The following is a 16,408-nucleotide window of genomic DNA, read 5'->3' on the forward strand; positions in this document are numbered from 1 at the left end:
CAGTAGCAGAGAATGAGCTTTGGAATGGTTACTGATAATCTCATTCTACTAGACAAAGAAAATGTCATTAAAAAGGTTAGATATTTCAAAACCGGTCTTTTGTGTTTCAGATTTTGCAAGTTCTCTGAAAAGACTTCGTCTTGCGATGGTACGCCTCGTCCGCAAGCAGAAGAACTTTGATTTGGCTGAACGCCTCCTGATCAAAGAAATGCAAGCAAACACTACAGCCAAGAACGGTCTTGTTAATGAGCCATTACTGAAGGCCCTCAACAACCTCCAAGATAGCCAGTCTTCTCTTGGCCACTTGGAGCTACTGAAGATCGAACGAGAGGCATCCAAACTACTTCTTGCAGTCAGCCAACCGGGGGATGCTCAGGAAATGATGAGTAAAAGTGCAGTCCATTTTGCATCAACAGAACCAAAGCCATACGAGGCATATTTAGTTGGTGACTTGAATGCGCGGTCATTGTTGACCTTAGTCAAGTGGCTCCAGGCTGACCACAAGGCACTGTCGATGTATGTCTCTCAGTACAAGATGATCGGGAGAGGGGATGAAAGTAGTGTGGGGCAGATGGCGCGGAACCTAAAGGCACTGATGGATCTGGAGGCTGCTGGAGCTGAGAGGCGGCAAGGTATCATCTTGGATGACGATGATGTAGAAGGTAAGGCTCACTTCAAATGCAATGAGAACTTCAGATTGGATGTTGTTGAGTGTGCAGTTGTCCCATCTCTTTTGACCAAAACCAGAGCTCTAGTATAGAGTGCTCTCGGTATTCATTTTATGAGGAGTTGAGCACCCATATCAAATCTGAGAGAGTTATCTTTGCCTGATGCTGGTTTGTGAGCTAATATTCCAAGTTGCTATGGGGAAATAACTTGGATGGCATTATTTGGTGAAAATTGTTGTTGTCTGTTTTCAGTTCTGAGTATCGGTGATAACCCCATCCTGTCAGACAGTGACAAGATCGTAGGGAGGCTCCTTCACTTCAGCACCATGCAGAACCAAGACATGGCCAAGGCCTGGTTTGCCCTGGCCAACTGGTGCTACAAGTGGGGCAGGAAAGCTGTTGACAATGCCAGGTAGGGTTAGACTGTGGTTAAGACAGAAGTTCAGAATGGTTCTGGCTTACAGTTCTTGATTCACATGATTCTGGTGGAATTCCCTCTGAGGAAATGTTTATAATGCGATTATCTCTTTCAGCCTTGGTAGTGTTGAGTTGATGAAGCAGGAGAGATCAGCTATCCTGTCTATCTTACCCAAGGGAACGAGTGCTGATGAGACAGAGAATGTGTTGACTATTCTCAGTCAGATCCACACGGGGAGTACCAGTGAGGAGGACATCAGTGATCAAGATCAGGTAGGCGTTCATGTGGGCTTGTGGAGGGTAGGGAGGGGAGGGAGATCAACTATCCTGTCTATCTTGCCCAAGGGAACGAGTGCTGATGAGACAGAGAATGTGTTGACTATTCTCAGTCAGATCCACACGGGGAGTACCAGTGAGGAGAACATCAGTGATCAAGATCAGGTCATAATGACAAATGCAGAAGAAGGATGCCCTTCCCAACAGTTTTCAAGACTCCTCCAGCATATTTCAACCATTTCTCGCTACATGTGATCTCTAATTGTCATCTCATCTTGCAGTCCCTGTACGATGATGGCACTGAAACCACCAGAAAGCAGCTCTTGTCCGGCTGTCTGACCCTTCAGATTGCAGCAGATGGTTGCGTGGATCGCCTGCTTGACGTGTGGAAGGGTGTGGTGAAGAGGGTTTACCATTACTACCAGCTGTCTGCCAAGGCCTACTTTACCTACCTCAAGCAGAATGGAGAGGTCAGTTGACACATGCTTCACTTGCTTAAAGATTCAATCTGCTCTTCAGTCGGATTCCAGAGGCGATTCAAAACATTTCAGTCAATATGACCCAGAGAGTGAATCCTCATTTTTGTTATGGTGCACTGCAGAAGGTGCCATAAAACTTGCCATGAAATATATGACCTTTGAAGACAATATATCAATCTGTCAATGGATATCTTCAGGTGTGGAATGGTAAGACCAACATGGATGGCAACATCACCGCCACCCTACGGTTGCTGAGACTGCTGGTGAAGCATGCGTGGGAGCTGCGTGGGGTGCTGGAGGATGGTTTGGCCCACACCCCTACAACACCCTGGAAAGGTGAGTTCTACTAGTGTTTCATTGCTGAGACCCTGTATCAAAAGTTCATTTCATCTCTCAGTCCAAATAAGGATTCATATTTTAGAAGAGGTCGACATTGTTAAGGAGGAGAATTTACTCGGCCTCAATGAAAGACAATATGAAGTCATCACCTATAACACTGTTTTCAAAGTGGTTCCCATACAAGGTCTCATGTTGGTTTTGATGGTTTTGGTTTATTTCAGGTATCATCCCCCAGTTGTTCTCTCGTCTGAGCCACCCTGAGGCATACGTCCGTCAGAGTGTATCTGATCTGTTATGTCGGGTCGCTCAGGATGCCCCTCATCTCATCGTCTACCCAGCTGTGGTTGGGTGTTCAACCTGTAAGATGGATTGCAGGGATACAGAGAGGGACGGTCAGTAAATACTTATCTCTTTTATCCTAAGTAATCCAATAATCCTTTGAATTCAAAAAGAATGATGATGACATCTATGGGCAGTTCGAAGCAAAGAAAGAGAGCCAAAGTGGAGGCATTTACAAAGCTCTTGACATGGCCATGATGATGATGTCATTGGCCACATAGTGGAGATTAGCTTATGTGGTGCATCACTTGCAATGAACCAGGGATGAGCACGTGACCAGTGTATGAACCCTTAACCCTTAGGTTGTGAAATAACACTCCTTCTGTCAGTAAGAATCATCCGCTGAAGTTCTAGTTATCTTTCTCCAGGAATCCTGAACAATTTGATTTGCCAGACTCCTCAAGAAGATGGTTTGGATGCTGAGCAGGATGAGGCCGGCTCCCAGGAGGGGGATGCTGCTGATGATGAGAGCAGAGATATCCTACAGAACTGTTTCACTGCTATGGTGGATACTCTTTCTCATCATAACCCACAGTAAGTACCTGGTTGTGTAGAACATGTCTCTATGATGTTATTAGACTCGCTGACTGTCTGGCGTTCATCTTAGAATGCAGAAGAACAAGACAAGATCTGCTAAGAATTTGAATTTGAGAACGTTATCCAGAAAAGCATTCTTGTTACTATTTCCAGGATGATCTCTGAAGTGCAGCTTCTCGTTCAAGAGCTGCGTCGTATCACACTTCTGTGGGATGAGCTGTGGCTTGGCACGTTGAACCAGTATCACAGCGACGTGCAGCGCCGCTTCAACCAGCTGGACGGTGAGGTGAAGAAGGTGATGCAGAACCAGTCCCTTGCCAAGGAAGAGAAGCAAGCCATCATCCATGAGAAACATGTCACTGTACTCAAACCTGTAAGTGAATCCATGCGCATCTTGGGGGGAGGTGAGGTTAAACATGAAACCAACTCAGCTCTGTAACAAACCCACTGGACTAGTGAAAGGTTGGCTCCACCTGAAGCATAGATCATCTCCGGTCTCCTCCTCCTCCTCCTCTCTCATCAGTTGGCTCCACCTGAAGCATACTATAGAATTGATATGTTGTTGAATTGTTTGCTTTCAGACCTTGTACACATTGGAGAGACTCAAGGCGATAACATCTCAGCCTGCAGACACCAGCCACGAACAGTGGTTCCAGGACACATTCGGCTCTCTCATTGATGAGGCCGTCTCCAAGCTGAAGGACCCGCCCAATGCTAACAACCCACAGTCCAGCTGGCAACTCTTTAAACAGGTACGCTCCTCCCATTAACATCTCAGCCTGCAGACAAGAGCTCTCTCATCAATGGCCCTGTCTCTTAGTTGAAACCGCCATTTTAGTTTTGTTGACCATTTTTGTTGCAGCTCCACAGCACTCTCCAACAACGGAGTCAGAAGAGAAGTAGTTTGATGCTGCAGATGGATGCCATTAGTACCAAGTTGGCGAGTCTGAAGAATACCGTTATAGCTATGCCAGGGCTTGGCTCTGTTGGTCACGTGGTTACTATCGATGCTGTTTACAACACTGTGCAAATCCTGCCGACCAAGACAAAGCCCAAGAAACTCATCTTTATTGGCTCTGATGGGAAGAAGTAAGTTGTCTCACCTGTTGCCTTTGGCCTCGTCTCTTCAGTGTGCAACATTGTTATATGATGTGACAGGCATAGATAGATGGAAGGTGATGTCATTGTGACATCATTCTGACCAAGAGTAACATGATGCTGTGTGGACTAACTGCTACTGAGAGTACGTGCTGTTCTTATCTCGCACGTTGGGCCTAATTGAGGCTGTAATCTTTTGCCAAGCTTGATCTGTAAAGTGTTCATGTTTACAGATACCCGTACCTCTTCAAGGGCCTTGAGGATCTTCATCTTGATGAGAGGATCATGCAGTTCTTGTCCATTGTCAACAACATGTTCGCCAGGAACTGTGTGTAAGTACTGCAGTGACTTCATTGAAGAGCCATTCAGAGCATACATCAGTCATGAGTATGATGTGTGTAAGTACTGCAGTGACTTCATTGAAGAGCCATCCAGAGCATACATCAGTCATGAGTATGATGTTTGCTCATATCTAACTTGATTCAACAACTTCAATGTAACCTAATCACTAGTAATGTACATGTTTTATAGACGAGTCTGAGTCTAGTTTGGTGTCAATCTTTTCTCCAGTGATGACAAACACCTCTATCATGCCCGCCACTACTCAGTCACCCCCCTGGGCTCAAGATCCGGTCTCATCCAGTGGGTGGAGGGAGCGACCCCGTTGTTTGGTCTCTACAAAAGATGGCAGCAAAGGGAAGCCCTTGTCCAAGCTATGAAGCTACAACAGGTAAACCTTGAGAGCTGTCGTCTGGGCGGCATCAACAATAACCAACTTACCTTTATGGACTGTTTTCGATAACGCATTTGAGTTGTATATCTGTGATTTCTGGCCTCTTTTATCCAGGCAACTGACCAGCAACAAAGGTTATAACAGTCTCTATTATGGCAAAGATGGTGCCCTTCATTGATAGGGAGGTGTCCTGATTACAGGGGTCAAGTTGATAGGAAATGACCAATGTGGGACCAATTTTTGCCCTCAATGACAGAGAGGATGTGTCTTTGACTGTGTGTTCCTACATATTACAGCAATCAGGTAGTGAAGTGACCAATGTGCCCAGTAATCCAACGGCCATCGCCCGACCGAGTGAGATCTTCTACAACAAGCTGACACCAGCCCTGAAGGAAAAGGGTGTCTTGAACCTGGACAGTCGCAAGGATTGGCCTCACAGCGTGGTGAGGAGAGTCCTGGAGGAACTCATGGTTGACACTCCTAATGATCTCCTTGCAAAGTAAGTCAAGAGGCTCAGTCCAATGTCTGTATGGCCAAGCCCCATGGCAGATGTAACAAACTCTTGTCCGAGCTCTGAAGGAGACTGGTGTGTTGATCCTTCATAGCTGCCAAGCCCTTAAACCACGAGAGATTGACCCAAGGTGACTCAAGTGATTGATGGACTGCTATCAACATAAGTTATCAAATGTTGTCTTACATGTTGTTTTTCAGGGAGCTTTGGTGTTCAAGCACAAGTGCCAGTGACTGGTGGCAGATCACACAGACGTACTGCCGGTCGACTGCTGTCATGTCCATGATTGGTTACATCATCGGCCTCGGAGATCGTCATCTTGACAATGTCTTGGTTGACCTCACAACTGGAGAGGTAGGCATTGCTTGGTGACTTACACTCTCCCACTCACTGTGGCATGATTGGGACTGTTTCGGCCAAAAAAACAGCATTTATCTGTCATGTATCATTCTCACATGTAGCGGGGTACTGGCAAGTTTGGTAAACTTTCAGGGTCAAGATAGTCATAAGTGATCCCCATACAATAAAAACCAGAACAAAAACTTGAATTATCATTAAAAGTGGTGTTAGACGTGTGCTGTATTTTGCGACTTTAGCCCAGGTCTAGTAAAGCACAACAGACATGAGGCAACTAGTGACTTTAGACATGCTCTGTCCTCAAGAACTTCTCTTCTTTTCCCTTCAGGTTGTCCACATTGATTACAATGTTTGTTTTGAGAAAGGCAAGAATCTACGAGTTCCCGAAAAGGTTCCGTTCCGTATGACACAGAATATTGAGACTGCACTGGGAATCACAGGAGTCGAGGTTAGGATATTTATATTCTGCTAGATAGCATGTTTCAGGTACCAGTTAACTATTGTCAATGCAAGTTTTATGCCTTCAATACTAAACATTAGACTCGCCAAAGAGTCTACATGGATCCATCGACTGCGCACCATGTCACCGCTCGGTCTCAACATCAAGGACAACACGTCCTGGTAATAGGAAACCTACACTTGCTAGCGTATCTACTAGTACCAGTCAGATTGGTCTTTTTTTAATCAAATTTTCTTTTGCAAATTCATCTATTAGTCTTTGTGGGATTTGAAAACAAAAAATTTCGAGAAAAATTGTGGGGGTCTTAATCAATTCCTAAAAGAAGGTGGTGAAAAAAAATTTGAATCTCGAAAAATTGTGAGGCGAGAAAAAATTTAAATTTTTTTTCAAAAATAAAATTTGTGGGGTCTGAAAAACAAATTTTTTTTTTCAAGAAAATAATTTCAAAAATTCAAAAAAACTTCAAAATTTCAAATAAATTTTTTTGGAAATTTTGAAATTATTTTCTTGAAATTTGATACGAAATCCAGAATAAAGGAGTTTTTGGCAAATTTTGAGATGTCGCTTAAAAAATAGATATTTTTTGTCTGTTGGACGTCCTTTGGATGGGCCAGCTACAGTGCAGGTCCAAAAGAGGTAAAAAAGAACTTGTCAGAAAGAACCACGAAGTGTCAGTCAGATAGGAGGACAGGATTGTACCATAGAACTGACGATTTGAGTGATGTGTCTTGTGGTGTCATCTATAGCTTGATGCAGGGCACTCTCATTGTCCAAGGGGACAAACCCATAAAAACCTATTGATGTGACCATTCACTGGAAAGGTGACACTGCTCACTCTTAGTTGGTGTCTATTATGTTGTGATTGTAACAAATAATACAACATTCTCATAAATCTAGCCCAAGTCATGAAATATTCAGGCAAAATAGTTCACTTGATGCATTATAATTTGCCTTACAATGTTCATTGAAGACAGCTAATTAATTTAGCAGCTGATTCCCTGAATGACTCCAATTAAGATGCATGTGTGAGAACCCAACAGAATTCACGCTACAAGCATATCACCAGTATTCATTCTCCCCAAGCTCTCATCACATTCTGTAGCCAAGTCACGCTTTGATGGTTGAGCAATTACCTGGTTTGTTATCTAGGTGACGGCCATGCCCCAGCAGAGGTTCAACTCCCCAAGCTCTCATCACATTCTCTAGCCAAGTCACGCTTTGATGGTTGAGCAATTACCTGGTTTGTTATCTAGGTGACGGCCATGCCCCAGCAGAGGTTCAACTCCCCAAGCTCTCATCACATTCTCTAGCCAAGTCACGCTTTGATGGTTGAGCAATTACCTGGTTTGTTATCTAGGTGACGGCCATGCCCCAGCGGAGGTTCAACTCCCCAAGCTCTCATCACATTCTATAGCCAAGTCACGCTTTGATGGTTGAGCAATTACCTGGTTTGTTATCTAGGTGACGGCCATGCCCCAGCGGAGGTTCAACTCCCCAAGCTCTCATCACATTCTATAGCCAAGTCACACTTTGATGGTTGAGCAATTACCTGGTTTGTTATCTAGGTGACGGCCATGCCCCAGCAGAGGTTCAACTCCCCAAGCTCTCATCACATTCTATGGCCAAATCATGCTTAGATAGTCGACCTGGTTTGTTATCTAGGTGACGGCCATGCTCCAGCAGAGGTTCAACTCCCCAAGCTCTCATCACATTCTGTAGCCAAATCACGCTTTGATAGTTGAGCAATTACCTGGTTTGTTATCTAGGTGACGGCCATGCTCCAGCAGAGGTTCAACTCCCCAAGCTCCCATCACATTCTGTAGCCAAGTCACGCTTTGATAGTTGAGCAATTACCTGGTTTGTTATCTAGGTGACGGCCATGCCCCAGCAGAGGTTCAACTCCCCAAGCTCTCATCACATTCTCTAGCCAAATCATGCTTAGATGGTCGACCTGGTTTGTAATCTAGGTGACTGCCATACCCCAGCAGAGGTTCAACTCAACATCGTCCAATGCTGGCAGATCGATAGAAAAAAACACTCATCAACCGCATGTGGTGGAACAAAATTGCACACGAGTCACTTTTGTGATTTATAGAGAGGAGGCCAGTAACTGTCCAGTAACATCTTTATCTTAGCATTGCTGCATATCCATCAACATGCCCTGTGAGCAATGTCTGACAGTTACCACCTCTTGAGTGCTGATAACAAGCTAAAAATGATGACCGAAGATGAAAGATCAGTATTTCATGTGATATTAAAAAGGATGAGATAAAGGAATTTTGAATGATAGATGCTTGTTGATTCCTTCTGCTGAATATTGGTTCATTTACTGCCTTTGATAAATGACTGAGATTTAAAAAAATGCTATTAAGGTAATTTCATTGATGAGGCTGGTCGAATTTCTTGGGAGACAAATGTAATGTTGCCCCCTGCAAATGGCCGTATTTCAGAAAACTAAGCCAAATTTCTGGTGGCGCGGTTGGCCTAGATTTTCAGATTTGTGAAGCCCGTACAGTGACACCATTTGGCAGGTCGAATGACATGAATGACTCTATGATTATAAGTCTAGCTGCCTTTAGAGATCAACAGTGTCCAAGGTATGGCCCTCAGTGTCTGTTCACGGCTGGTTGATGCTGCCTGCTGTGTTTTGTATAAATGGGTCTTATGGCAATGTCACAATAGAACACAAAGTACAAATAATAAACAACACACACAGTGAGTGAGCCAATTGTCACAAACAGTATTTAGAAATGTGACTAATCCTATGTGAGTGAGCCATGTCAATTTCTAATAACTTGGTCATCAGCAGAAGAAAGGATCAGGATTAACCCTTGGTCTCTTGACTGATAAAGAGGAAAATTGTATAGCACTTCATAGGCCTACTATACCACAGCCTCAAAGCACTTTACATCCTTTCCCAGCCTAATCTGGGAACCTTTCAATAGAAATCTAGCGCGCACATGCTGTGCTGCTCTTGGCTATATGAGGCCAGTTGAAAGTGAACCGACTGGTCCTGACTGGGCTTGGAACCCGGTAATTCTTGGAACCCACATCCTTTCGACCGCAAGTCAGTTGTTTTTCCATTAAATGCTTATGAATCAAGCTGTACAGCATGCCTACTGAGAACCTAGCTTCTCTTACCTGAACAACACCCTTCACTACCTTCATTGCCCTCATGTTAGACATACCAACCTGACTTAAAGTGTCTAATAGAATCAATCATTGGAGCCAGAGTTACATAACATGTTAGCTACCTGAATCCCTTCTGGGGCCCGGGAGATATAGGATTCCCCTCAATGAAGCTTGTATGCAGAGTATGGGCCCTATTCGATGGCTTGTAAGAATTGAATCACTCTATGCAGAATTCATGATATGGATATATTTATTGAATTCCTAAAGTTCCTTTCAGTTGGTTGAGCTTCAGACTTGAAATTCTTTGGGCCATATATTGCATGTACTGCACTCTCAGACAGGCTTTTCCCATCGGTCATTTTGAGTGAAACAAGTTCTCAAACAGACATGGCTGTGAACTAAAGGGTTAACAGTAGCAACAGCTTTATTATTGGTTAATGGTGACTTGCTCAGTTGTCATGATAAATAGTCTATTCGAAGCTTTCATGATGATAGATGACTGGAGCGCCTGCTCATACAGACATGTTTTCATTGAGAATTCATCATAATTGTATCAAAATCCTCCATAGTCGGTCATGGTATGTGTGTGACACTATTAGATGCCCTAGTGGTGTATTCAATGGGTTATTTGACATTGATTAACACCTGCTTTAGCTGTGGATATTAGCTCAGGGATATTGGTCTCGGAATAATAAAAAAAATTTTTTTTTGTATCATGTTTGAATAACCCTGCCTGAGAGGCTAATATCAGAAGTCAATGTCATTGAACTGGGAATCTATGTTTTTGATCCAAGAGTCCATTATTGTGTTACATTCTTGCTTACAGTGCTTGTGAGTATCGAGTAGGAGCGCTGCATAGTTTCTCTTATTACTGCTTGAAACAAAGTCCACTTGGTGTGGAAGCTGATGACACCACAATCATTACAGTTGAAGATTATCAAGTCCACTTGGTGTGGAAGCTGATGACACCACAATCATTACAGTTGAAGATTATCAAGTCCACTTGGTGTGGAAGCTGATGACACCACAATCATTACAGTTGAAGATTATCAAGTCCACTTGGTGTGGAAGCTGATGACGCCACAATCATTACAGTTGAAGATTATCAAGTCCACTTGGTGTGGAAGCTGATGACACCACAATCATTACAGTTGAAGATTATCAAGTCCACTTGGTGTGGAAGCTGATGACACCACAATCATTACAGTTGAAGATTATCAAGTCCACTTGGTGTGGAAGCTGATGACACCACAATCATTACAGTTGAAGATTATCAAGTCCACTTGGTGTGGAAGCTGATGACGCCACAATCATTACAGTTGAAGATTATCAAGTCCACTTGGTGTGGAAGCTGATGACACCACAATCATTACAGTTGAAGATTATCAAGTCCACTTGGTGTGGAAGCTGATGACACCACAATCATTACAGTTGAAGATTATCAAGTCCACTTGGTGTGGAAGCTGATGACACCACAATCATTACAGTTGAAGATTATCAAGTCCACTTGGTGTGGAAGCTGATGACACCATAATCATTACAGTTGAAGATTATCAAGTCCACTTGGTGTGGAAGCTGATGACACGACAATCATTACAGTTGAAGATTATCAAGTCCACTTGGTGTGGAAGCTGATGACACCACAATCATTACAGTTGAAGATTATCAAGTCCACTTGGTGTGGAAGCTGATGACACGACAATCATTACAGTTGAAGATTATCAAGTCCACTTGGTGTGGAAGTTGATGACACCACAATCATTACAGTTGAAGATTATCAAGTCCACTTGGTGTGGAAGCTGATGACACGACAATCATTACAGTTGAAGATTATCAAGTCCACTTGGTGTGGAAGCTGATGACACGACAATCATTACAGTTGAAGATTATCAAGTCCACTTGGTGTGGAAGCTGATGACACCACAATCATTACAGTTGAAGATTATCAAGTCCACTTGGTGTGGAAGCTGATGACACCACAATCATTACAGTTGAAGATTATCAAGAAGTAAAGCAGTTACAATTGAGTTTGATTATTTTTTCATATAAACTCTAACAGGAGTAGAAAGGTCATGGATTCTCGACTAGACTAACCTAAATGACAGCTCTACAAGTATCCATGATGACTGCCTATAATGTATGATTAAACATCACCCAGACATACACCACTGTGTTATTCCCCTGTACATTTATTATTAATTCAATTGGGGAAAATAGATTTTACTGGAGCACTGAATATCCACTTACAACTAATGAACCAGATATTTTTATCAAATATGTGAGTGGGATTTACACGCTGGGTGTTGGTTGGCCCCTAGATATGCATCAAAGGCTCGACTGATTTCCATAACTCTTTTTTCAATGCAAGCCATAACATAACCAGTGATGTGAGACATGAAGAAAGATCAAATCACACTACACAGACACGAAGTTTGAAGAGATTCACACGTCAGCTTTTTGACAATCAGCTGATTGGTTTGAGTTGACAGTTGCTGTCGGTGTCGTTTCCCATGATGATTTCTGTTGTAGTTTTAGTATCTTACGAAATGCAGTCCTCAGTTGTCTATTTTTCAAGAAATATATGATAGGATTGATGGCTGAATGTGACACAGCCAAACAGAAAGCAAGCGGTTTATAAATCATCAGGTTTTTGCTATAAAAGAAATGCTGAGTAATCAAAATCAAATCAAAAGGTATCCAACACGCGATGTAACATCCAAGAATAATTGCGATGAACTTGGCTGTCTGTATTTCACGTTTATACGAGGCGTTGACGATACTACTTGAACTGGTGGCTTGAATCTTTTTGCGCTGTCCATAGATGGAGTAGAAGACAAACCCGTAGAGAGTCACCACGATCAGTGATAGAATGAGCAAGTGAAAGGCTATGAGCAGGTAGTACCACGTCACAAACGTCTTCTCGAGGCGGCACACTTCGTTCTTGGCCCAGTTGTTCATGCCAGCGATGGGTAGAATGGCTATGATGCAGGAGTACACCCACACCACTGCAATACCGTAGAGACCCATCTTTGGCTTGGCTTTATTCGTATATGTGTAATAGATGGGTGCCATGACTGCAACGAAGCGATCTACGGCTATCAGGAAAACTGTCAACACAGAGGAAGCGAGGGCTAACATTGACATCCCAAAATCAACTAAACATAAGTATTTGTAAAGCTGAGTATGTGTCCATGGGTAAAAGTAAGTGGCAACATCAAACGGCATCGCGATGGCTACACATATGTCAGCGATGGCCAAACTGGCGATGAGGTAGTATGTTGAAGTCCGGAATTGTTTGAAGCTTGTAATAGCCACCACTACCAGAATGTTGCCAAACAGTATGACTATAATGAGGAAGATTTCCAAACAAGCAATAGCAATATTGAAATCAGATGGAGCACTGTGTTCGGTGCACTCTGTATGATTGTGTATAGTACAGTTAGACATGGTTGCGGCTGAACGATATAATCTGTTAATCCAGTGTTTTCAGAATAAACCATACACCAAGGAGTCTTACTGTCTTAATCCAGTTGAGTAACTGTGACACCAAGTGATCTAGTGTGTCACTGATCTCTATTCCAGTATTTTATAAAGAGACTCGGTCGATTTTTCAGCCTTTTGTTGAGGACGTCTAAGTGAATTTCCCAATGGGTGCTTATCAAGGCTCGAAATCCTCCAGAATTAAACCCAGCTATGAAATGTGGAATGCACTTGGTGCTGCTTAAATGAACACATGTAGTGGAAATAAAGCCTTCTGTATATTAGATGGAAACTCCCACTCAAAATCTCAATCTTTCTCTCAATTGTTGATTGCGTTCTCTTGTGTTTTTTCAGAATATTGATTTTGAGCTTTTAGTGGCAATAAATCCGATTGATTTTCATCAAAAATTGAATCACTCTACAGTTGTCAATATTTCCTTCGAATGCCAAGTTGTGCCTAATCTTCCAAATCCCATAAAGACTCAAGTTTCTTGACTTACGTAACCAACATGATCAAACTCTGATAATTCTGGCTGGTCAAAGGTCAGTTATTATACCTTTCATTGGCTTGAACTTGTATTATATCCTATCCTGAACCAAAAGATGTTTTATCAGTAGCATCTGTGAGTAACCAATTCCTTGCTGAAATATAAGTGGCTTGTCCTCTTAATCAGCAATGCTCGGTCCCACCAAACTCAATCACGGTACAGGTACTGATGGTTCAAAGGTCTCTAAGTGTTACTCCTGTTATGATTGAATAACTCTCGCATCATTGTCACTATAAAACAACACTCAGTTGAACCACTTTGCCAGCAAGCCTTTCTTAATCACTATCCATGTCCTCCTCTACAGGAATCTGTTCCAGCAACCCTTTCTTAATCACTATCCATGTCCTCCTCTACAAGAATCTGTTCCAGCAACCCTTTCTTAATCACTATCCATGTCCTCCTCTACAGGAATCTGTTCCAGCAACCCTTTCTTAATCACTATCCATGTCCTCCTCTACAGGAATCTGTTCCAGCAACCCTTTCTTAATCACTATCCATGTCCTCCTCTACAGGAATCTGTTCCAGCAACCCTTTCTTAATCACTATCCATGTCCTCCTCTACAAGAATCTGTTCCAGCAACCCTTTCTTAATCACTATCCATGTCCTCCTCTACAGGAATCTGTTCCAGCAACCCTTTCTTAATCACTATCCATGTCCTCCTCTACAGGAATCTGTTCCAGCAACCCTTTCTTAATCACTATCCATGTCCTCCTCTACAGGAATCTGTTCCACCAACCCTTTCTTAATCACTATCCATGTCCTCCTCTACAGGAATCTGTTCCAGCAACCCTTTCTTAATCACTATCCATGTCCTCCTCTACAGGAATCTGTTCCAGCAACCCTTTCTTAATCACTATCCATGTCCTCCTCTACAGGAATCTGTTCCAGCAACCCTTTCTTAATCACTATCCATGTCCTCCTCTACAGGAATCTGTTCCAGCAACCCTTTCTTAATCACTATCCATGTCCTCCTCTACAGGAATCTCTTCAAGTACCACTGCCAAGACACTAACTAGCAATACCAAGTAATATTGAAACAAATCTCAGCCCTTATGTTAATCCAGTGGTCTGCAAGTCCCTCCAATTGTATAAAATTACAATCTAGTTGAGGTGTAATGTCAATATATCCAGTTGATGATGTCTCCCTCAGCATATCATGCCTACTGCCTAATCCTGTAGAGCTCCTGAGGAACTAAGACAAGTATCAGCACGTATGAAAACATTGACAGTCTCCCTCAGCATATCATGCCTACTGCCTAATCCTGTAGAGCTCCTGAGGAACTAAGACAAGTATCAGCACGTATGAAAACATTGACAGTCTCCCTCAGCATATCATGCCTAGTGCCTAATCCTGTAGAGCTCCTGAGGAACTGAGACAAGTATCAGCACGTATGAAAACATTGACAGTCTCCCTCAGCATATCATGCCTAGTGCCTAATCCTGTAGAGCTCCTGAGGAACTAAGACAAGTATCAGCACGTATGAAAACATTGACAGCTTTCAAAGACTCCTCATGTGTTGTCATCTATAAATCCTGGTGCAATTAGAAACTGAGGTTAGCAACACTGCCTTCCAATCACAATCCTCCAAACTTCATATTCAAAAGAACCAAGATGCTCAAACGTAGTTTAAAACCAATCATGATCAGCCATGAAACTTCAAAAGCCTGCAACCAAACTCTCATTAGTATTCTACTCATCTGTCTAACTACCTCACCCATGTATAATAGATATTCCTTTATCTATCCCATGCTCCTACCAGCAGCTGAATCATCGCCAGAATGAATGAAAGAGAAATAAAGCCTGAATGCATTTAATCCTCATATTCACTTGTATAAGTTTTAAACATAATGATTTCCATGAACTGGGGCAGTTGTATCATCATTGGCTGACCAACACCATGAATCAGTTTTGCCATAAAGTCTCTTTCATCCCCTGCGAATGGTGAGTTTGGTTCCACTGTCCATCCTAGTGTTTGCCTCATGTGAGATCACACAGCGGCCCATTTCATGGTCAGCTACTGTCCCTGCCTCATCTAGATATTGCCAGACCTCACTGTAAACATTACACCCCTATATCTATGACCATGCCTTGATAGATTTGAAGTGTTGTTTGATTAACATGGAGTAATTGCTGAATATCATGCAGCAACAGGCCTCTCATGTCGCTGACTATGCCTTTATAAATGTTAAATATTTGCTACTCTATCTGTATTGTCATGATTTGCAACAGGCCTGCTGGTCAAATAACTGTGAGGAAAAGGCAGCTTGCTGGAACACCAATTTCAGAATGCCAATGTTTTTACTTGGTCAATATGTAAAAGGTCTGAAAGCACTCCTGAATACTTCTAGCGAACTTGAACATGTATAGACTTGGTGAGAGAGTGTGCAAGTGCACCTAACATCCTTTCCCTGGTAGGTTTATTGCAGTAATTCCAGGATATAATGTACAGCTCCTGGCAAACATAAGCAGAGTTACGTACAGATCCTAAGGAATGCAAATAAAGCCCTGATTAAATCTTCACCCATCCAATGAAGCCAGTATCAAGATAAGATGCCCACATATTCAAATCATTCAATTCCTGAGCCAATTAGCCATAAAGGTCTCATCTCAAATTCATCGCGCTCTTGTTCGTTGTCGGTGAGAAGACTATGAATCGATGAAACACAAGCAGCTGCTTACAAGTCATCTGATTAGACTCAGTGGAATGACCAACGATGCCTTGCTGTCTTCAGGCAGATGCCTCAAGAATCCTAACAGCCATTGTGTCAATACCAAGGCTATTTCCTGATCACACACCTAATCACTTTGCCAGATTTATTATCAGCGTTTCAATCCACTTTGTCACTTAATCCACCAATATCATGAAGTCTACTTGCTGAGAGTAATCCACATCTTTGAGAGCATCCCTTAGAATAAGCAGATCTGAGTTTGCAAGCTACTGTAATGCACAATTGACATGTTAATGTTACCCGAAGCAGAAATCATGAGTCTTCTCTCAGTCTCACAGTACGGTGCTTTGATATGCTATCACT

At 42.7% G+C, this 16,408-nt stretch overlaps 2 protein-coding genes across 4 annotated transcripts in view; one reads left to right on the plus strand and one right to left on the minus strand.

Annotated features, from left to right (window-relative positions):
- The window catches only part of LOC135483059 (serine/threonine-protein kinase SMG1-like), a 62,146-nt gene that overhangs the window by 13,030 nt on the left and 32,708 nt on the right, over positions 1 to 16,408 (plus strand). For all 3 annotated transcript variants that reach the window (XM_064763570.1, XM_064763578.1, XM_064763585.1), the window contains 15 exons: positions 111 to 662; positions 921 to 1,080; positions 1,202 to 1,358; positions 1,643 to 1,831; positions 2,038 to 2,176; positions 2,401 to 2,571; positions 2,887 to 3,052; positions 3,209 to 3,428; positions 3,637 to 3,807; positions 3,918 to 4,144; positions 4,387 to 4,485; positions 4,724 to 4,883; positions 5,183 to 5,385; positions 5,598 to 5,751; positions 6,083 to 6,202. In XM_064763570.1, the coding sequence (XP_064619640.1) occupies positions 111 to 662; positions 921 to 1,080; positions 1,202 to 1,358; positions 1,643 to 1,831; positions 2,038 to 2,176; positions 2,401 to 2,571; positions 2,887 to 3,052; positions 3,209 to 3,428; positions 3,637 to 3,807; positions 3,918 to 4,144; positions 4,387 to 4,485; positions 4,724 to 4,883; positions 5,183 to 5,385; positions 5,598 to 5,751; positions 6,083 to 6,202 (2,888 nt within the window). The remainder of the gene's footprint in view (positions 1 to 110; positions 663 to 920; positions 1,081 to 1,201; positions 1,359 to 1,642; positions 1,832 to 2,037; positions 2,177 to 2,400; positions 2,572 to 2,886; positions 3,053 to 3,208; positions 3,429 to 3,636; positions 3,808 to 3,917; positions 4,145 to 4,386; positions 4,486 to 4,723; positions 4,884 to 5,182; positions 5,386 to 5,597; positions 5,752 to 6,082; positions 6,203 to 16,408) is intronic.
- On the minus strand, positions 11,409 to 13,961 carry LOC135497225 (adenosine receptor A1-like). The gene has a single exon (XM_064786991.1). It carries the CDS (start codon positions 12,791 to 12,793, stop codon positions 11,789 to 11,791), a length of 1,005 nt encoding a protein of 334 aa, XP_064643061.1. The 5' UTR covers positions 12,794 to 13,961; the 3' UTR covers positions 11,409 to 11,788.

Source organism: Lineus longissimus, chromosome 1 (assembly GCF_910592395.1).
Source record: "Lineus longissimus chromosome 1, tnLinLong1.2, whole genome shotgun sequence".
Classification (NCBI taxonomy): Eukaryota; Metazoa; Nemertea; class Pilidiophora; order Heteronemertea; family Lineidae; genus Lineus; species Lineus longissimus.